Source organism: Cygnus atratus, chromosome 5, assembly GCF_013377495.2.
Source record: "Cygnus atratus isolate AKBS03 ecotype Queensland, Australia chromosome 5, CAtr_DNAZoo_HiC_assembly, whole genome shotgun sequence".
NCBI lineage: Eukaryota > Metazoa > Chordata > Aves > Anseriformes > Anatidae > Cygnus > Cygnus atratus.
Genome location: NC_066366.1, coordinates 36,647,355 through 36,670,603, shown reverse-complemented (window position 1 = coordinate 36,670,603; position 23,249 = coordinate 36,647,355). Strand labels below are relative to the sequence as shown.

The following is a 23,249-nucleotide window of genomic DNA, read 5'->3' as shown; positions in this document are numbered from 1 at the left end:
TTAAAATTAAAAAAAAAAAAAAAAAAAAAAACACATGGAATCTGTCCTTTCCCTTTTCTTGGCTGAGACAGGTGATTAGGACACTGTGGGCCCTGCATGCGGGCCACTGCTGTTGCATTCTCTTCTCCTGGTTGCCAAGTCTCTCCCACTAAGCAAATGCAGTGTAGTTCACTTAACTGACACCTTGATGGATTGCCAGGGAAAAAGGTATTGTGCCAGACATTTCAGAGATTGCACAGATCAACTGGCACAGCTACATTGAAAAAGTCTTCCAAAAGGACACCTATCTAAGCCTGGCTGCAGCATTCTTCATTTGCTAGCAAGTTTTCCTTCTGCACGACTTTATGCATACATACTGTTATTTTTTCTAGATTGTGGCTGCAGAGTGTAAATAACTGATCTGAACCTTGTTTTTTGTTACAAATTTCAAGAGACCAAGTCCATTTTTATGACTCCTTGCCAAGGTCATTGTTTTTATTTTGTTGCTTTTAGAATAAGGCATTCCATATGTGGGCAAAACTCTCGTTTTATTTGGAGAGAGTGAAGTAATCCCATTTGTGTATTAAGGTAAAATATTGTAGCAGCTTCCTTACAGAATGAGTTGCCATTTCGTGTGAATTTCATTTTTTTTTTTCTAAAATAGAAAAGACTTAGGCCTGTCAACTCATAGATGGTCCATGAAGCAGGTATTTTCCTTGCTGACAATGCTGACTTCCAAGGACAGCTGAGACATATAGGAAGAAAAAATCATGACAGATCAAACACAGGTATGGGAAGAAAAGTTCCAAGTGTGGGAAGGCTTTGAGGGCTTTATAGAAGTGGAGAAGCCAAGTTTGAAAAGGAGAGAAAAAAAAATAGAATAAAAACTAGAAAAAAGAACTAGAAAAAAAAATAGCAAAACACTATACAAGACAGGGAGAAATTAAGTACCTGTGTGGAAGAACAAAGATGACCCAGGACATAGAAGGTGAGCCTGAGGAGGAGAGGATTTCAAAGGCTCTGATTTTTATGACGTGTGCAAAAAGAATCCCATTGATTTTAAGAGACTTTTGATTGTCTGCAGTGAGAAATCAAAGTCAGGAATGCTGTTTCTGCTGTACTAAAAAGAGAGATGACTTTAGCAGCACTGATGTTTCAGATAAGGATTCTTTCAAATCATCCTACTTTAAAATAAAAATAAGACACAACATAGAGATAGAAAGCATAAGCTAAACAATGTTGGAGTTAGAATAAGACATTAATGAGGCAATAAATGCAGCAAAGACCCTTACTTGAGCTACAGGGACATGACTCACTATGAATTTAAAAAAATACTTAGGAAGGAAGCAGTCAGTGCGTGCATGTGGAAAACATATAGAAAGAAAGCTCAGAACCTTCAGAAGACACCAGCCATGAAGTGCTCCAAAGATCTATGCAAGGGGAGTTGTCCCAGAAACAAAATGAAGCAATTCAGAAGGGAAAAAAAGGCATTTAAAAAAAAATCTTCTACACCAATGTAGTAGATAAACCATGGAATTAGATGAGATTCTACTAAGAACATAATGCATGGAGAAAAACGTGGGAAGGGGAAAGGGAGGGACTAGGATGGTGTTGCAGAGATATCATTAAGAAAATTTGAATCCAGGACAGCAGTGGATTAACAGCATCTCCTCCATAGTCGTGTGATCAGTAGTTTTGGCTGTTTCTGGTTAGCAAGTGCTAACAGATCACCAAAAAGGAATTTCTGTAAGCAAATTACTGCCACTATTTGACATTAAGTAGCAACTTCAGAAGCAGTTCATGTTAAGGAAGGTAGTTAAGGCAGCAAACTGTATGCTGTGGTTTGAGATGATTCAGGGTTAGAATTCCTAGTCTAGTTTGCAGAAGTAGCCCTGGAGTCTGTCTAGGACTGCAGGAAGCTTGGAATCAGAGAGATCTGTATGGCTGAGAAGCAGTATCTTGTGCCTCCAGCACAGGCACATCCTATCTCTTCATGGTTATCTTCAGTGCACAGGCATCTTGGGGGACGATACTGGGAAGACGACAATGCTATGCACATACCAGTAAGTTACCCTACAAAAAAAATATAAGGGAGATTCACAAGCACTGGCCTGATAATATTGCAGGGATTAAAATCTAGAATGGTATAAAAATGCAACCGATCCTCTTCTGTTCAGAAACCAAAAGGATGGAGAAATTGCCCTCATGGCTGTAGCTGTTTTTTTTGAACTACCACTCTGCAGTTTAATCATGCATTTATACAATTAATTATAAATTAGCAGAATAATCAAATACTGAACACAAAATGTTTTTTTAATCAGCTTAATAACAGCAAGCTAAAAGTTCTGTAAACCATATTTTATGATATATTAAGATGGTTGTTAAATAGAGATAAGCTGTATTTTCTTTGCACTATACAAGGATTACATATGACCTGTACTTTACAACAGATTTTATTTTCTGTGTACAAGATGCATGTGCTTTACTGACCTTAACATTACTTATGTTTTCAAAGGCAAGTACAGATAAACCAGATGAAAAACTATTAGGCCTGGTACTCCAAATATGTTCATCTTGATACTTCAGAAGGTATATATTAAGGTAAAGCGAATACGCTTACAGCTTTTAATTAAGGAAAGGAACATAGCCTGGTGGCTATGTTTGATGCAGGTACCTTTGCCTTGTACTTACCCACCTCGTTGTAGCTGCAGGTTGAGTAAAGATGATGATCTGTTTGTTCCCTTTTGCAACAAAGAGACTGTTAGCTTCTACTATGCAAAGTGTCCTGGGTACACTTACAAAGTTTTTTAATAACAGCAGCTAGAGTACCATAGTGGAAACTACCCAGTTTTTCCTGCTTATGTAAAGATACTAAAATCATCTGGAAAATAGTGTTCTTACTGTGGAACAAATTACTCAGCTTCCATTTAGTAGTGAATTTTGCTGACTGACATATTCGAGAATACAAGCTACATTGGATATTTGATAGAGATCAGTATGCAGGACAAATTAACCAAAGCCTGGACAACTATAATAAACAAGAATCCTCATGTGGATTTGCTGACTGAGCAGCACCTTTCCAAACAGAACTGGCAGCCATTCAACCTGCTGCTGCTGTTGTGAGGAAACTTCTTAGAGGTTGGCTTTTTCTTTTTTTTTTTTTTTATGAACGGATGTTTATTGACTTTCCAGATGACATTACTAATCCACGTAAACAGGATGTTTACTTTGCACATAATAGAAAGTGTAAACAGAAATATGAGCATCAGTATATGCTCACTTCTTCAATGGTGACCCAGCACTCGCCTTCTAAAAAATAAGTCCTCTTGTTGTCAATTTGCACTTCCATTCTGAACCATTTGTAGATACTCCTTGTGTAGCTTTTCTTGGGTTTCATAAACTTTCTTTAGCTTCTTAATTTGTCCTTTGCTGAGTTCTTTGCCTTCTGCATCATGCGTGGGAAATCCCTGAAATATAAAAATAATATTTAAGATAAATTCTTGGACTGCTTTTGCTCCTTATAGAATTCTGTTCTCTGCAGATGAATCATGTTTGAATAAGATTGGAAGAAAATGTCATAAGTAATGACAAACTGTCAGGGTAGGGTGCATCATGGTTAATTTTAGTCACCCAGAAGTTTGACGAGTAACTTGGGCTACTTGCATATGTTCCCTTCCTATTTTCTGTCCTGTACTAAGGGAAGTTTAGGCAACTAATTTCTAGATGGTTATAGTTAAAAGAATAATAACTAATCCCTAAACAGATGGTTAAAACACCACTTTTAATGATACTAACATATTAAATCCAAGGCTTAAAGCAAAAGCAATAAGAGAAGAGATTTGTGTTCTTGATGGAGAAAGTATGATCACAGTTTCTAGGGACCTTCTCCTTGGCTTACGTGCCTATTTTCCTTATTTACACTCTATTCTTACTTGCCCCCAGGGCCTGAATTTGAATGGGTGAAGAGGACAGGCAGAAATAGAATCAATGTCCAGATCAAGCACTCAAGTAACAGTGCTTTGTTTTTCCAAATAATGCCTTTTATCCTCACAGGAGCAACCAGAGCCAAGTTGCCAGTACAGCTCCTTCAGAGATCCCATGCCAGGGGGAGCAAAACAGTGAGCAGAACCAAAATGGAAGCACAGGTTCTCTCTGAAAAACATGCCTGTTTACATCAGTTCTGGCAGAGCTGGGGAGTTTGTACAAGTGTAAGTCCTTGCCCTGAAACAGGGTAATAAATCTGTGAACAAATATTATGCATGTTCCTAGCCACAAATCTTCAGGGAATGTTGCTTTGTAATGGGAAGGCCAAAGGAGACCAACGTACAATGAAAATATCCTTGAAATGACTAACAGTTTGACAGTCTTGTTCCCCAGTGCAAGGTATGTGCAAGACAATATACTGCTTTTTCTTTCTCTCCTTCCCTCCCTCCCCTGCATTAATAACACTGCCTTAGAGGTTTTGGAACAAGATCAGGTATGTACACATACAAGCAAATATGTACAGATGGGGTAGGAAAACTACTCCCTATTTAAAGAAAAGTCTCTTACATTTTCATCAAACATAGAATATTTGTCGCACTCCAATTTAAACATTTCATGTGGTGAAATCTTCATTTTTGCCAGTTTTGCTGCCTGTAATATAAAGCATGCATTAACTGCATTAGCATCACAATTAACTACTGACAACCTGTTTTTTTAAATAGCCATCTCTGAACGTGTGCAAATGGAAAAGTAAATAATTTGTAAATCAAAGAACATTTAATTCACCATTATTTATGTGAAATGAAACTTTTAGTGAGGAACAACTCAATAAATCATAGCTGTGTTTGTCTGGGAAAATAAAAAGTAAGTTTATGTTTTGAATTTGCAGAGAACAACTTAATACAGTAATTGTGTTGCAGAAACGCAAAACAACTTGCTTATACTTTCCGAAAACTACATGCAATTTCTGCTCATTTGGTTCCTTAGTGTTTTAAGCGTAAACACAAAGCAAATACTGTTCTTTGTAAACATGTTAAGCAATGACCTCACTGCAAAGGGAACCACCTTTATCGACATAATTCCCTGCTGGCAAGAACAAGTTTCTGTGCAGGTCACGGCAGGATCTGGATGCAAGTAGTTGCACTGAAAATAAATTGAACTTTCACTTATTTGTGAACAAGCACATCTCAGAATCCTTTCCAAGGAATTTATGCCCAATACAAGGGAATCACCTTCTTGAACAAACGAAGAGAACTACTTGGAATCTGCTGAAGATAACTGCTATTTATTTGTTTTTTCCCTCTGTATGTGACACTCTCTAAAAGTTTACTTCCTCTTTTAACCCAATGTCCTGGTTTCAGGTAGGACAGAGTTAATTTTCCTCCTAGTAGCTGGCAGGGTGTTATGTTTTGGATTAGGATGAGAAGAGCGCTGATAACATGCTGATGTTTTAATTGTTGTAGAGCAATGCTTACACCAAGCCAAGGACTTTTCAGCTTCTCGCTCTGTCCTGCTAGCGAGCAGGCTGGGGGTGCAGCAGGAGCTGGGAGGGGACAGACCCAGGACAGCTGACCCAAACTGGCCAAAGGGGTATTCCATACCATCTGACGTCATGCTGAACAATATATAGGGGTGGCTAGCCGGGGTGGGGGGGCCGGCTGCTCGGGGATAGGCTGGGCATCGGTCAACGGGTGGTGAGCAATTGCATTGTGCATCACTTTGTACACATTATTACTATTATTATTATTATTATTATTATTATTGTTATTATTTTTCCTGTCTTAATAAACTGTCCTTATCTCAACTCACAGGCTTCACTTTCCCGTTTCTCTCCCCCATCCCGGAGAGGGAGGGGGGAGGGTGAGCGAACGGCTGTGTGGTGTTTGGCTGCCAGCCGGGCTAAACCACAACACCCAAGAAAGCATTTCCTGTAGTTAGAGTCATCAGCATGGCAAACAATCTTTTCCTCCTCCAAGTTCACCTACTCTGGCTTCATCCAAAGCCTAAAACCTTTAAGTGATCACAATTCCAGCTAGCGAGACTAAACGTGCTTTTACAAAATACTACATCTCAGAGTTCAAGCATAGGGAACAGAGAGAGTCTCAAAGATAAGACAACTTGTTTTTCATGTATACCTGTGACTATTTGGTTCCCTTTCCAGTGTAAGTGACCTAACCAAAATCTTCTCTAACAGTAATGTAAGATACCGCTTTGGCAACTAAGAAAGTAATACTGTCTATAGACTGAAATATGTGCTACAAGATCTGAGAAGCTTCTGCAGTCTTCGTTCTTGTTTTGAAAGATGGCTGCTCTATAATAACAGCCATCAAGGAGATGAGTATTCAGATCTAAATTGCAAGCCAAATCCATTCTGAGCAGGAAAGTGTAGAAAAATAAATAAATGGAGGCCCAGTTAATGTTGTGCAGGGAGCCTGTGTTCTAATGCAGTCTTTCCTGCACGTGACTACTGCTGTTAACACTTTTCTTCAAAACCAGATTAAAGGAATTTGAACACTTACTTCCTGCTCTTGTTTTTTCCTGGCTGCTTCTTCTTTCTTCCTTTTTTTCTCTTCTTCAATCTATGAATGACAGTGTTAATGAGCAAAAGGTAACTATTTCAGGTAACTACTTCATTTTGTTGTTTCCTATAAATCTGAGCCAGCTAGCTAGCTCCACTGGATATCTAATTGCAGACAGAACTGGCAGCGTAACCTACAGCGAAAACACTATGCCTTATAATTAGGATTGTCTGATACTTCCCACTGGAAGACTTTGTTTTCATTTGCTTTTATTCACAGTTAAACCAGTTTTAACTGTTCAGAATGTGTTTTGCATGCAAAGTGTATACCTATGAAAGAATACAAAACTTGCAAAAGAAATGGTCCTGCCATTTCACAGGGAAAATGTTTTGCAAATGTCTTTAATAAGACCATATTCCTCTAATATTTTAAGCTCTTGCCTCAAACTGTGAAGATATTACAGTTTCTCAAGTAGCTGCATCCCTTGATGTTCCTAGGGAAACGACTATCCAAATTTAACCAAGTTAAAAACCTTTAAAAAAAAAAAAAGCATCTTGTACTTGCTTAGGAGACCCATTAGTTTTCTAGGGGTTCTGCCAGTACTGAACATAGCACTACTTCCAGGGAAAATGTACTCTAGCTGCAGCTTCTACCCATCGATAATATACAAACTGCCCTCAAATGCCTTTTTGATAAAAACACCTGGAACTGGCTGCAACCGTGTCTTATTTTCCCCATTTTTAAAAAGTCCACATGGAAGAAGAAATATTGGGAAGTCTTACAAACATTTCTAGTCATGATGGAATTTTTTATCTGTTAAAACTGAAGACAGATATATAAAGCGTTACTTTAAAATACTACAGAGTTAAACATGAACACTAAGAAGTGCAAACAGGAATGTATCTGTACAGACTTTCTGTATGTGATTTATGATTCCTGATGTTTATATAGCAACATGTAACGTCTTGCCCTCACACCTGGAATATCTCACTTATTAATGTTACGTTAAGATTTAGCCAGTGCATTTTGTTTTCATATAGCGAATAAACACAGTCTAGTTCTATTGAAAATGTCAATTTCATTTGTACAGATAAAAAAAGTCAATTTTTCATTGGAATCATTCTTTCAGAGAGATAAGACAATATGTATGCAATACTCAACATCCCTTAATTAAATGAAGATTTAAAAAACAACAACAACAAAAAAACACCTTAGAGGTATTCATTACATCCCATAAAGAATTTTCTAGCAGCTGCTGTTTGAAAAATCCTTTTCCTGAACACCATTCTAACTTTAGCATCTACTCTGGTGTATTATTTCTATTATTATTACTAGGCTTACAAACTATCAGGGAAATGTAAAGGTATCCATAGGTTCTACATTACTTTAAACATAAAAAAATATGGAATGCTTAAAATAATAACCTTTTTCTTTTCTTCTCTTTCTTTCAATAATGTGTCCTTATCCACTAATTTAACCACAGTTGGAAGTCCTGAAGAAGCAAAAACAGAAGAATGAGTTTTCCATGCTTGAATAGTGAAAGATAAACTTCATATTACCTTATAATTTTTTTCAAGCTGAATGCAAATACAACAGAATCACTACTTAAAAATGACTAAGCAATTAGGTACTGTAGAAAAAGACTGTGATATATATTTTTATCCTATATATATTCCAAAATACATGTACATAATATGTACACGAAAATGGAAATCCATTATGCTATAGATTTGCAGCCCTTGAGTATGGTGGATTATTCAATATTAGTCTTGACAGCTTGTTTTCCCACAAGAAAATAAGATTATAAAAACAGATACCTAAAAATTCACAAGATACAGAATTGGGTACCTTCATGATCTTCAAATCGAACGCCAAGTTCAGGAAGGATGTCATCTCGAAGAGCATCGCTCAACTGCAGCACTTCAGTTACTATGGAGAATGAAAAATACTTTCAGTTAAGTAAGATTTGGTGAAAGTATACTGCTATCCTGATACATACTTATTTAAATGCAATTAAGAAATTGCCACTCTCTCACACAGGTTGCACAGAAAGGTCTTTTGTTTTAAAGCGATATATGTTTTTAAATAAATTCTGCCTTCTTTCAGCTACAGAGAGAGGAAGCATGTTTCTTTGCAGGAATTCATACATTTCCTCTGAGATACCGCTATTGTTCCTGAAAACCACAATGAGAATTTCAGTTCAGTACCATAATCCCATAGAAGTCCAAAAACCTTTCCTTACTAAAAAAAAAAAAAAAAATCATTTAAAAGGAAAAAAAACCAGGAACTTCTAAGTCTGTACTTGTTTGTTCTCTTTTACAGGAGCACACTGTTAGTTCTCTGTCTCATCACTTCACCTTAGGATGAAAAAAGTTACACTGTAGGAACACAACAGATTCATGTAATGAGGAGCATGGAAATCACTGAACTGGAGTGGATCGGAACTTAATTAGTCCTACAATCCAATGCTGCACACAAAGAGTGTTCCTTGCAGTGTAAGTTCAATACTCCATGCAAAATACTTATACTGTGCTACAACTCTGGATATTTTAAATACCCACTTAAAATATGCAGCATACCCACTAAAATAAATTTTACTGAGTTCTGAGTTTTTAATTTTTTATGACAATTTTTTGGATTAAAAAAAAATCATTTTTAAGTTCCAAATTTCACCGAATGTCCCTTTTGCTTTGTGTTACAAGACAGAACCTTACTTTCATAAAATCAATCATAACTGTATACATATATATATATATATATTTTTTTTTTTTTTCTGAACTAGTTCTCTCATTTGTTTCCTGAATCAAATTTGTCACTGTAATTTCTTTCCTCTCTTTACAAGACAGGAAGGTATTGCTTACAAAATGTTGAGTTTTGACAAATGTACCACATGTAGAAATGAAACAATAATATACACATTTCAATTAGGAAAACAAAATGGAGGAAATTAAATGTTGTTACTGCAACAGAAGGCTAATACAAATACCAGGCAAATTAAATTGTTTATCTTGTCCTGCTCTTTACTGCCTTCATTACATAAAAACCTCTCAAATCACCAATTAGATAGCAAGATCCCCTCATGTAAGCAATAAATAAACCCTAAAAAAGGTTGCCATAAATTTCAGTCACACAATGCAGCAGATGACAGTAACAAATGTTAAGCTATGAACTGCAAGGAAGGAAGCTATCTTTGTTGTAAAAGCCTGCTTTCAGTTAGGAGGAACATGCTAACTTCATAGACAGGGAAATTAATGTAATACACTTTGAAGAATTTTCAAAATAAAGGTAACTTCATTCATTTTAACTCTGCCACAACAAATCTAACTTCTCAATCAAATGTACACTAAGCTACCTCTAAAATCTATTCTCAAACCCTTGAAACAACTCCTCGGAGCTTTGCTGAACTATGGAATGGAAAGGGAAGAACAATTTAGAGACAGGAACAGTTAGTACTAACAATGATTTTTCACAATTAATCAAGGCCATAAAACACATCTTCACTGTTGGTTTCCATTACGACAGTTTAGTTACTACTGTTGAGGGGCAGCTTTGCAGGCAGGACTGCCCTTTTAAGAGTTCTGGCTTGCAGATAGGGTATATGCAAAGCTGCAGAGGAAGTCAGGCTGGTGACAGTAAAAAGGACTACACAAGGCTTACTACATCCCAGCTTCTTACTTGCTTACCTGCCCAAGCACTTTGCAAAAATAACCCCCAAAACATGTCTCATGTCGTAGCAACATTTGTCAGTAATACAGTTGTCCAAGGCACTGAGAAAGGAATTAATTTTTAAGGAACAGGAGGGGGAACAGGCAAGAAGGGGAGAAGAAAGAAAATCCAAGCTAATTCAGGAATGATACAACAGTTCTGCCAAGGTACAATGGATGGGTGCAGGACACAGGAAGATGCTAATGGCTGCTGCAGGATTTCCGCTAAGAAAGGTGAAGAAGAATCACAAGATTTTGTATCCTGTGCTACATCTAGCAGTGACTTCGAAGGACTAGTATTTTATTGTTTTGCTAACTACAGATAAATTTGTCAAAGCAACTGCAATCCAAACATCCTCTGGTTCTACAGATAGTTATCTTTCCTGTTTCGTCTCTGATTATCACCTGTTTTGACCTAGCTGTTTTTTCGAGCAAGACAGTTGTAGCAGAACAGAGTTTCAATTTGTGTTTCTGGATGGCATCCTGATTACCTTTTTTTTTTGGGGGGGGTGGGGGTGGGAGTGGGAGGGGGGAGCGGGGGGAGGATGCAGAGAGCAAGTTATTAAGAACGCAAGATTTAGCTGAAGTAGATGCTATTAATTCTTCAAGGGAAAATTATCTTCATACAACAGATTTACTACCTATTTACTCAGGTAAGGAATTGCATCAGGTGAGAAATAGCAACACAGTTACAAGGAACCAAATGCACCATGAAGATCCTTGTATGTTGCCCTTATGAACTCAATTCAGTAGCAGTTTTTGATACACAGTCTTGCATTTAGGAGGAAACACTAATATAAACAGATAGATGGGGTTAGTAGGTAAGTGTTCTTTCTCCCTTTTAGCAGTGACTCTGAGATGGTTAAACATAAGCAGTAATAAAGGTCTCAAAGCTAATAATTCAGGCAGTAAAAGCTTCCACCCAGACCCTGGATTTAAGCACTGCACATTTTAGCAGCATGCCTTGACCTGCACCTTCATCTCTTCCATAACTGAGCCTCAGAAAGCTGAACAGTGGACAGAGCACTGACTATCCCAATACCATAGAAAGGAACGGCCACATTGCAGGACAGCTTTCTTTGCTGTGCAGTCAGCAGAATGACTCTTCGGATGACAAAACATTGCATTTTATAGGAGCTGTTTAGTCTGCTGTGAACTAAGTCATTACTTTTCTTTACCCAGAGCAGTTACACACAGTGAACCATGCTGATGTTTGATGCCACTCTAAAGAAGCCATTAAGATAACAAGCGATAAGATTATCTCACTGGTTGTTAACACTAAAAAGAGTTGACTCTGACCTATGCAAGGGAATTATGGATGTCATATCAAGGGCGTATCAGATACACTTATTGCTTATTCAATAAAACAGCACAATCAAAGCTTTTCAAAATGGGATGGGGTGTGTGTGTCAGGTGGAGCCCACAACAACTTCTAGGAAACTCCCAGACGAATTTTCAAAAGAGAACACCGAATTACCATCTTGGGTACCACAATTCCAATTGTGCTAACAGCTAAGAATAAACATCTCAGCCTATTTAAACACAGACTCTATCACTGTGTAGCAATCTACATTTCTAAGAGAATGCATTCTCCCTGTGAGAGATGATGGCTACTACTGTCATACCAAGAAAGCAGGGAGTGCCCTGAACTAGAGAAACAACAGCTCATCCTCTTCATTCCTGAACTTTTAGAGTCTTTAAGCAATTAAAAGAAAATGAGCTGAGTAGCCTGTAAATGATTCCCAAATTAAAGAGACATGTAGCAGAGACTTAAGTATTCAAAGCAACTCTGATTTAAAGATGCCTTACCTTTATTCTCTAAGCAAAGAGATTGCAACAGCCAGATCCTTCCTGTCCTCCCCAGTCCCACATCTCCCAAATCTCATGTGCAACAACACAGGAAAAAGTAAATTCTCACCTTTTTTCTCTCTGGCAATTTGTCGCACTCCTTCTCTGAACTCAGAGAGAACATGTAGGTATGGCATCACTGTAGATTCAATCTGTAGGGTAATTATTTCTACAGTTAGCTAATCATAAATTTAGATTTAAAACAGGTCCTTATCCACTTCATATTTACGTGCTTTTGGATATAAGTTGACCCTCAGGGCAGATATGTATCAATAAAAAGTGTCATTGCTCTACTGATGTCAAAGGAGAGACGATAATTTGCATTAACTGACAATTCGCCTTTTGGGCTGATAAAATCACCTTGCCTCTCTCCATTCCTTTTTCCTTTCTTTGCAGTTACAGATACATCAGTTCTGCAGGGTTATGCTATGGCCCAGCTGACTATAATGCAGTACACAGGTGTAGAAACAGCTGCCAAATATATGACGAAGAGCTACACCCAGATGAATTTGCCCCTTCATGTTCCATGTTGTCTTACTTAGGTCAAACTGCTTGTCACAAATAAATCAAGTGAAGCTGATGTTAAGACTTATTTGCATGAGAACAGATCTCAAATGTCAGTGTATCCTTACTGTATTTGGTTCCAGTACAGTGCAGTTGTCTGTACTCCCCCCCATGACTCCCTCCTCAACACAGAGCATGGGGAGACTACTGTTGAAGTATTTCAGGTGTGAATAAATGCTGTTCATGAAAGCTCAGACAAGTCATCCTGAGAATCCTGCTTTCAGGGTAGTGAATAGCAACAGCAAGCTGTCTGTGAACGCAATGAACACTTACAATTACAGATCAGCGCTGTTTGCCATCACATCTCTGGATTCCTAAGAGGAGAAGCTGGGCACCCAGGGGACTGCTTATATTAAAAGTTTAATTACTTTGAAGCGTGGGGGAGAGATAGAGAAAAACATAAACACACGCACTTCTGTTTCACCTACAGTTTCCAAGTGTCTCTCCCATCTGTTAAATATCTGTTACATATTTCTGTGCAATTCGCAGCCCAGAGAGGCTGTTATGCTCTAAAAGTACCCACGTGAAAGGACCTGATGGGCTCAGATAATACTTTTTGTAAATGTGAATGCTACATGATCATCTTCACAACCACAAGGAAAGTGGTTGTGCTAAGTCTGGCAGAAAGAAGAGACCCTGGAAACTGCATGAGCTACAGCCATGTCTCTGCTACCCTCTTTATACTGAAACTACCTCAACATGCAAATGAAGTGGCATCAGGAAAGCATGTGCCATCCTTACTTTATTAGATATACCAGACATCTAAAGATGAAAGATTTTTATTTCCAGAATAACTAACCTGACAGAAACGCTTAAGTCATTTGGAAAATGAGACTATGGAATCTGAGGTTTTCTGACTGCACATCTCTCCTATTCCTTTTCAAGTCGATCTATGAACCATGGTAATTATGCTTGCTTTTCTCTCAGAGCTTTTGAAGAGGATTAAGTCTTTTTTGGAGATAATGACTTTCAGATCTATTGATTCCTTCATCTTTTATTTGGACACAGAGGCAATAGGCCTGATTCACAGCTTTCTGTTTTAATGACAAGTTTTCCAATCCGGAATGTTCACTTGGTAATTTTTGCTAAGAAAAGTAAGTATCTGCACATTGAAAGAGGGTATATAACAATTAATGGAAGAGCCAAAACATTGTTGATATTATATATCTTTATGCTATAATGATTAAATCAGAAATGTCTTGGGTGATAAAAACAGAAGTTTTTTTCCTGTAAAATGCAAAATAAGCTGCTCTGGGTGGGTACCTGACTACTGGTTTTCTTTGAACTGACTGTGTATACAAAAACAAGAACAACAAAAAACATATACGTATTTCACTAACAGGTGTTGAAATTCCTTTTCTGCACCAGATTCTTTTGACTCCACTAACCTCAACAACATTACTTTAAAAGAGTGTAAGGCTTAACTTCTTGTTCCAAGCTACTGCCAATCTTCCCCAAAGCTCTTAGGAACACTACTTGAACGAAGTGTTAAATACAGATTTAATTTTATTTTCCCTAAAAAGATAAGTGTTAAGATGCTGTCTTTCTCCTGAAATTCAAAATAATTTTGAGTTAAGCTAAAATTCACTATTGATGGCTTTTAGCATGGAATGCTGAGCATCTTCCTTATCCTTTGTATATCATTATTAGATATTTCCACAGCACAGTAATATAAGTGTTTGCATGAGCAATTATCAGACGAGTGTTCACTGACATTCAGTGACAAGCAAGCTTTTCTCTTCCTCTGGTGAGCTAAGGGGTTTTTGTTTGTCTTTTTGTTTTGCATTTGTTTGTTTTAATTATTCCTTCTAAGGAGGAACAGAAAAACACATGATCACAATTTTGAATGCAAAACTGCATGAGACCAGCACTAGAAGCTACTCAATATCAGATGATGTGCCATATCAGCGTCCTTTCTCATAAAGATTTTCTCATGAACAGAAAGAACAAAGTTGATGGCTTTGCAGATGGAGTTATTTCTCCTGCCTGCCCCATGAAACATTACTATTATTACAGGGCCCATTAGCACTTTCATCAGGCATCTCCCACATATTTCTACGAAAATTCTGCATTGCAGTGGTACTGCTGAGTGACCAAAGCAAAACAGCCTTCAAAAGCCAGATAAATACTGTGGCTACAAAATGAGATCAGAAAAAGAGATTGAATTGAGGATGAAACTCCAGCTGCCTCCAGGCTGGTTTTTGGTGTACCACAAGGAACTTTAATCAGTATAATTGTATTTTTGAAACTACTTAATATACAAATCCTTGTAATGAGTCTTTATACAGTAGCATGTGCTGTCTGTAGTTAACGTGGTTTCTTAAACAGATTCATCATTCAGAAGACAAGATAATTCTTTTTCTGGTTGCTGTACAATTTGTCTGTTAAGTCAAACAAACCTATAAAATAACAACTATCATAAAAGAAAAATCCCACTTCCTTAGCCAATTAATTATATTGTTTCTACTTATAACATTTGAATCTGAGGTAACTCAGCTACATACCAGTAATGTAATCCCTTTATCTAACCTAGACTTTCAAAAGGACACAGTAATTTTGGACAGTGTACTTTGTCCTTCACTTACATTTATGTTTTGACTATTCCCTCCAACAGGAAAACCAATTGCGTCATCACTTTCTATGGCACCAAAAATCTGGTCAAGGGGAAAAAAAACAAGAAAAAGGGAAAAAAAGAACAGGTTGTTTACATCAACTCACAGGTATGTGAAGACTAAGCAAAATCACATGTACTAGGGTTTTGAAGCTACCTAGTTCATTTAACCCACAATTCACTGTGTTAGTAAGAATTTGTTTTGCTTTTTAATTGATACAACATATTAAGCATTGGCTTTCAGATTTAGGTTTAATGCAGTCAGATTTGACATTTTGACTTCATTTTTTTTTAATGTCTGATTTTCTGTGTATGTAATAGGGGCTTTCTACTACTGAGCAAAACATCAGCTGAAATTATAATAGACTATAAAGGGTTCCAAATTGTTCCTGCTGCAGCATGCACTGCAGTTTGGGATTGTTTTGGTTGGGGTGCATGTGGAAGATGTCTAGTTTCCTTCGAGATAAAGAAAATCTGTACAGATCCCTACGTATTTGAAAAATACAACAGTTAAAATTGCACAGTGCAATAGCAACTTTACTACTTGCTATTACATACCTTTAGCATTTGAGTGAGATAGGAACTGATGTTTTCTAAAAGAAGTCTGTTTGGCATTTGTCTGGAAGATTTCTTTGCAGCAATATAGGAGTTTGACTGACTGACTAACGAACGCATTTCTTCTAAGACAGAGCGAGTGTCAATATTGTCACACAGTGCTTCATGAATTGCTGCTTTCTTGTCGTAAAAACTAAGAAGAAAAACATTTTTTTTTTTTACTATTTATGTCAAAATTATCTGCAATCTACTCTAAAGAACTTCTGTTAGAGGAGTGAAGGGAGCCTAAAAATGAGATTGTCTTTTGTTGGTCAAAGTTTACATCTGAAGGGGAGAAAAAAAAAAAAAAAAGATGAGCAAGAGAAAGGCATCATCACCATGATGCAGCTGTTTTGCTACTACAAACAAAGGCAGGCAGGATAATCTAGCTGGTAACAACTATCCAAACAAATTACATCTAATGCATTTTCAGCAGCTGACTTTTTAATATCAGTTATTAAAAGCAGTTCAAATTGCTTATTTAGTACTTATTATATTTTTTAAAGTATTGATCTCCTATCCCTAGGTACCACCTTAGGAATCCGTTTACCATCTTTCTAACGTGGAACACCAATTTGGAAATTAACTTACCACAAAGAGTAGCATTATGAAGCTGCTACAAGCAGACAAAAGGAATAAATTCATGCAAACTATGTAATGTTTATAAATAGGCATAATAAGTAATATATTATATTAAACACTGTTCTATCACACATGTTAAGACTTTTTCAAACAACATACTTTTTTCAGAGAAAAGAAAGTGAGAAGTGGTGCATAAGATGAAAACAAATATTCATGAAACATAATCTTCTGTTTATCCCACTTCTTTGTCCCTTTCTTTTGACCTATTACCTATTCCCCCCACACACCCTTTTTATATTTTTTTAAAGGGTCTCTCTACCAACCCCAAGATGAAGATTGAATTTTCACTAAACAGAAGCATCTGCACTTGGTCTTACAATAGTCAATATCTCTGTTCGTGACAGTGAACTGAACTAGGAAAAATATTAGTACCACAACACAAGAAGCTTCTTTTTTAAATTTCGCATGTAATAGAAGTCACATAGGAAGCTGTTCATATGACAAACAATAAGGATAGTTTGTTATAAATGTGAAAGACTGCTATATTGATATCACTGTTTCTCTCCAGTCAATAACATTTTCAAATATCAGCACTCTGATCTTTTGTACTTTTAGTCAAGTCATTTAACTTCTGTTTGTTTTCAATTTAGTTACTCCACTTTGGAATGTGTAAAATACTATTTTCATGGTTGTAAAGACTGTATACAAATTATCGCTCACTTCTCAAATAGGATGACAGCATCTCAAGTAGTAAAGGAAATTACAACTATCTAACGAAGGACTTCTATTTCCCTACACAAGACATGACAGTGTACTTAACACAAATGAAAGGAAATTCAACAATTTCATCTAAACTTCATGAAGCTGCTGCAAGATTAAATTCACTATCTTGTATAGAGCTGAGATACTCCGTGAAAATGCTACCAGACTTGTAAATACCGCTAGCAAGTCATTTTGCAACGAATAAAAATTAAACATGCAGCTACACAACGTCTATTCAGAGAAGAAATAGGAATGCTTCACTCACTTTTTGTTCAGCTCTGCTTCCTGATTTTCCCATTTCTGAAACTGGCCTGTCACATCAGTGGGAGCTCGAAGAATATCCTTCACATTTAAAAAGAATTCCTAAAGAAGAAGAACATAGTTCAAAACCTGGTTAGATTACACACAAACAGGCTTTACTATAAAAAAAAGCATTATTTCAAACTTAGCCTTGTAAAACTTACGGTTTCAATGCTATTTTGGCTAGGATCTACTGAATGGCTCTCACAAGAGGGAAACCCCCACTTTTCACATAACTCTATAAATCACAGTCAGACTAATTCAGTTCTGTGTCTCGTCTCTACCACTGCCTGATACAACAATGATACTCTAACATTAAGCTGCTCAAATACAGTACCATTTAAAAAATAATTAGATAGGAGTTCTTATGTCAGATTTTTATGTGTTGCTAGGAATGGAAAACAAGGAATAATAATGGCTTTATAGCAAGGGTTTTTTTCGTGCAGGCATCCAGCTTGGTGAAAAGTCATTTTCACTTACTGTGTGTCCCAAGCCAAATATTTTACATAAATAGCAGAGTAGCTTCAGCTGGAAAGACCAACATCAACAATCTCAAAATGCTGTACAGCCTCCTTGTGGGAAATGTGGGTTTAACTCACTGCTCCAAACTACGCAGGGATAGAAACTGTGCCTGACACCTCACCTTACAGCTGACAGGAATAAAGTCAAATGTTCGATGTATGTGGTGAGGAAGACAACGTAGGAATAATATAGCCCTTTGTCTATATGTGCAAAGTCTGGTCTGTTAGAGAGTGTCTGTTGGACTCAGTCCTATCAGCAAGCTAAACTGAAAAACTAATCTTGCATGTAAGTGCCAAGATGCTCAGAGATGTCAAAACTTGGACAGAGCACACACCTGCAGAGAAATGTAGCTGTCTGTGGAATTTATGTGACTTAAATGTTCAATGGTAGCTAAAGAAATACTGTAAGATCCCAAATGATGAATTCAGAAGGCAAATGTCTGGGGATATGGCCTGTACATCCTTGGGTTCTATTGCTTGAAACATGTTACAACAATACAAAGTTTAGAGAGCTGGAGGAAGAATGGAAAGCTTACTTACATTCATAAACTTCTCATACTGAATAGCTGACTCCATGGTGTTGTTTGAATAATCCAGTGTATCCTTCCAAGAGTGCATGAGGAAAGCCAACCGTAACTGTCGTGCTATTAGGAGTTTTAAAATAAACAAGGAAAATGATAATAAACTAAATAAAAGTATTTTTATGGCCTCCAATACTGTAATGGCTAAGTACATAACGATTTTTAGTATTCTTACTCTCAATACATCTACCAAAAAAGCAAGACCATTATTATCCATACAGATACCAATGAGGAACAGGGTAGCTGTTCTAAAGTGAATGAAGAAAAAAAAATACCTGCAGTCAGCCAATTCTGGAAACTCCATTATGAACTTCAATTACCACAGTCATCACTCCAACTGTGTCAAAAGTACTCAAATTCTGAAGTAATTTTTACCTGTATGTTTCTTCAGTGCATCTTTTATGGTGATAAAATTCTTCAAAGATTTGGACATTTTACAGCCAGCTATTGTTAAGTGGCCAGTATGCAGAAAATATCGAACCCAGTGATCATTTTCAAAGTATGCCTGCAGAAAAAAAAAAAGACTCAACACTGTACACATATATAACATAAACTACGATAATTTAGGAATAAAATATTGAGGGGAAAAAAAGTTATGCTTATACAAAACATATGTAAATTTTAAAAATAACACAAAAAAATAGATTTGTGTAAGTTGCTGTCAAAGCTAAGCACATAGCTTTGTCACTACAGAAACCAAAAGCCAGTGACAAACAGCTCACTGACCTCAGACTGTGCCAGTTCATTGTCATGGTGGGGAAATCGGAGATCAAATCCTCCTCCATGAATGTCCATCGACTCTCCTAGAATGGATCCAGCCATTGCAGAACATTCAATGTGCCAACCTGGCCGGCCCTGTTAAAATAAAGACATTACTTGGCTAACAGCTAACTGTCTTCCTCTTCTGCCTGTGTATCATTAGCTCATTAAATCTAACACATCGTGTACATCTGTGATGCCTTAATTATCATCCTCCTTATTTTTGATCACATGGAAAAAAAAAGGATTGAGAAGTCTCTGTAGGTAAAGACAACAGAGAAATATAAGATGACTGACCAGTAAGAGTCATCATAAGCCTGCATGCTGAATTCTGTTTAAAAAGTATTGCACAGGCAGATTGAGCATAGCAACAGAACCTACTATTGAATATAAGATCCTCATAATCTAGATAATAATATGAGGTGAGCTACAGTATTTGTTTAACAAAAAACATGCTATTTAATAAAGTGTAGAAGGTCTAAATCCTGTGATGTCCTTACCTTTCCCCATGGAGAGTCCCATGAAGGCTCTCCTGGCTTGGAGGATTTCCACAAAGCAAAATCATTTGGAGAATGCTTCTCACTTAGGCGATCAGCTGAGATACTGAGGTCACCTTTCAAGAGAGAAAAAGTAAACATTGACATTTTATTTAAACACCAACATTATTGATTTTTGGTCTCACTGTGCCTCATACCATGTGAGGTTAAAAAAAAAACACTCAGCACTTGAAAGTCCTCATAATTAACTCTGGCAATCCTTACTTTTTTGATTAACGTTTGGTTGACAGGAAAGCTGACAAGTATCAGCAGCACTGCTTTCTAAGTTTTGACATGAGATTCATCTACATTCTCTCTACAAACACAATTCCAATATTCCAGTTGCAGAAAAAGAAATACTGAATAAATAAAAAAAATCCTCTGTATTTATAGACAAGTAAGATTGCAGAATCACTTCAAAGTTATAAGTATCAAAATTAAGACTAATTAATCTGTCTTAATATGCACAATCAACATGATCCTAGGGTATCTCTTGCATGCCCTGTCTAGGCTGCCCCACAGAATGGCTGGTAGCTGTTCACTATCTACACATTTACTGTTATGTTTTTATCATACATGAAGCGTGTATTAGTTGCCGTTAGCTCTTTATGATCTTTTGATTGGTACTCTCGTTACAACATCTTCAAAACACTATGAATTTACCATTTCTTCAGTACTGCTGAAAATTACATGTGGTTAGCAATACCACTTAATGCATGAAAACCAAGACACAGATTAAAGCCAAACTTGTCAAGGGGAAACATGTCAATTAATTTTGATGTACAGATACCTGCAATCTCAGTCTTTTAGAATACTTAATGTTCAAAGTGCATAATGACAAGTAGTATTATACTTCTATTTACATTAGTAGCAACTTTTAAAGTTTAGCATTTCTGCTGCCTCTGCTAGTCAAAATGACATTATCTGTTAGGGTATGGACAATCATGACAAATAAGTCAAAGCAACTAGACTGACGAGATCTAGACATATGCGTAGTCTCAATTAGTTACATTAACCACTCTGCTTTAGTTCCTGTTTGCAAAAGCAGACAATTGTGCTTGTTTATGTGGTGGCAATGATGCATTCATGTTGACACGAAGACAGTGGTTTAAGCTCGCACTTTTTATTCCACATATACACAGAAAATCTCAGTTATAAGGGTTTCAAATAAGAAAAAAAAAAAAAACACATGCAATTTAATGCCCCATCTCAGATATTGCTAGTTACCTTAATTTCACCTACAAGTGTTATATAAAAACCTTTTAATAGTCTTCTGATACATTTTGTGGGTGATTTGCTACTAAAACGGTACAACCTTAGGAAGAGATAAAATGCTCAATGAAATGTGATTCATTAATTAAGCTAGTCTGCTGTTAAGGCTCTAATCAAAAGATCTATATTTGGATTTAGTTCAACACAACAAGGTTAACAAAATAAAGAGTTCTCAGTACAAGAGAAGAATGAGGAAAAAAAAACACCACAAGACCAAATATTTGTCATAAAAAAACCATAGCCTAGCAGGGAGAGCTTTCACCTGGCACGTGGAAGACTCAGCTTCAAGTCTTTGCTCCCCATACTATGAAGCAGATGAAAAGCCAAATAACTGGGCTGTACTCAAATTGGGACTATTCACAACCTCCTTAGGTTGTAAATACACACACATACATAACGCACACATACATAATACTGCCATCCTAGAATGAATAATATTTGTTGCTGTTTTCCAGTTAAAAACAGTTAAAAAGTTAAAAAGTGCTGGTTCAAGTAAAAAAAAAAAAAAAAAAAAGAAAAGAAAAGAAATCCTGAGGCAAAGGAAGCAGGCAAGTAGACCATTCTAGTCTGACAGTAAGTTTGATCCAAACATCAGTAGAATCATTTGAAGAGATCAACACATCAGCAACTTAAGCAAACATTATTTCCCCTTTTTACCTTCACCCTCTTGAAGAGCTTTCTGATCACCTACAGCTTCAGGAACCAGCTTAGCATAGGAGTGTTTTTCACTGGAATCAAACTGCATAGTATCAAAGTATACAGATCCATTGGAAACATACCTGAAAAGTTAAAGATAATTATTTAGCTAACTTTCTACTGAGACTTAACTAAACTGTACCCCCAAAATCACTATCCTACTTTTTCTAGTGAACCCACATACAGCATGGTACTGTTCACTGTGGTAAAGATGACTTAGGTGAGCCTAAGTTTTAAGGCATTACCATAAAGACTGCAGGTAAGGCACTAAAGGTCAGAATAAAATTCAAAGGGAAACCTATTAACATCTTTTGTTAAACTCTTAAATAGGTGAGACTTCAGACTAACAGTCCCCAAAAATATCTACAGCAATTCTGGTCCCTTCTAATATTTTGCAATAATATAATACGAATCATGTTTGTTTCAGAGTCCATTTGTCCTCCTTCACTTTGCTGATTTTGTCCTCCCGCAGCCATGATAAAAAGTCTGAGATGGAAGTTTTAGCACCACCATGAACACTAATAATTCAATGCAAATGATTTTGAACATTTTTTAAAAAAAGAAAAGCATAGATTTTAAGCAAGAACACGCAAGAAAAATTATAGGAGTCTGAACCACAGGTTTGCTTTTTCACAATGAAAATATGTTGAAAACTTGAGACTAACAAGAGAAAGAACACTCAAAAATGTCAGTCACGAATCTACCATGATATTAGGAGCTTCTAGAGTATTAGCCTGACTTTCACAAGCATTAGACAATGTCAGAATATCATTTTGAGAAGTTTTTTTTTTAACCTATGTTATTTACAACTGATTTCCAGCAATCCACTCAGGGATCCAGTTTTGAAATCCCCTGCTGAAAGCTGGAAGTCAAACCCAGTTCAAGTGAATTGGACTTTGACTATTTATTTTAAGGAATGAGGTTTTCACCCTATTAATTTTAATAACCTAACTTGTTTCTTTGTAAGTATAGAAGTATATAAACAAGAAGTATATAGTAGCACATTTTCACCAGGTTATACATAAAAGATCTTGCATAAAGTAATGTGAAATTTCTTTACTGGATGAAACACTACTTCTGGAAAAGAATATTGTTGCATATGAAAATGAGAGAAAAGAGTTAAGTGTTCACAGCAATCCAATACAGTATAAGCACACAACAAAAACACTCAATAGTGAACTTACCCATAACCATTATCCACAATCTTTTTCACAAATGCCACAATTTCTGGCACATATTCACTAACCCGCGTTAAAACATCTGGAGGTAAAACCTACAGAGAAAAAGTAGCATTTTATACTTACGCATATGTAAATACATATATACAGACATTCAAATATATACTATATATATATATATATATATATCTCATACATTCATTAAGTGACTTGCTCAAAAGCAAGTGACAGTGGAATCTAAGACTCCTACTTCAAGCTC

The 23,249-nt window shown here is 36.6% G+C and overlaps 1 protein-coding gene across 3 annotated transcripts in view; it reads right to left on the bottom strand.

Annotated features, from left to right (window-relative positions):
• Window positions 1-2,271: 2,271 nt before the first annotated feature.
• CARS1 (cysteinyl-tRNA synthetase 1) overlaps window positions 2,272-23,249 on the bottom strand; it is a 35,054-nt gene continuing 14,076 nt past the window's right edge. For all 3 annotated transcript variants that reach the window (XM_035540088.2, XM_035540089.2, XM_035540086.2), the window contains 15 exons: window positions 22,997-23,085; window positions 21,774-21,895; window positions 19,809-19,921; window positions 19,276-19,404; window positions 18,925-19,054; window positions 18,509-18,612; window positions 17,413-17,510; window positions 15,768-15,957; window positions 15,184-15,252; window positions 12,105-12,186; window positions 8,331-8,411; window positions 7,907-7,974; window positions 6,483-6,542; window positions 4,531-4,614; window positions 2,272-3,446 (listed from right to left, as the gene is read on the bottom strand). In XM_035540088.2, coding sequence (XP_035395981.1) covers window positions 3,312-3,446; window positions 4,531-4,614; window positions 6,483-6,542; window positions 7,907-7,974; window positions 8,331-8,411; window positions 12,105-12,186; window positions 15,184-15,252; window positions 15,768-15,957; window positions 17,413-17,510; window positions 18,509-18,612; window positions 18,925-19,054; window positions 19,276-19,404; window positions 19,809-19,921; window positions 21,774-21,895; window positions 22,997-23,085 — 1,554 coding nt within the window. In that variant the 3' untranslated portion in view covers window positions 2,272-3,311. The remainder of the gene's footprint in view (window positions 3,447-4,530; window positions 4,615-6,482; window positions 6,543-7,906; window positions 7,975-8,330; window positions 8,412-12,104; window positions 12,187-15,183; window positions 15,253-15,767; window positions 15,958-17,412; window positions 17,511-18,508; window positions 18,613-18,924; window positions 19,055-19,275; window positions 19,405-19,808; window positions 19,922-21,773; window positions 21,896-22,996; window positions 23,086-23,249) is intronic.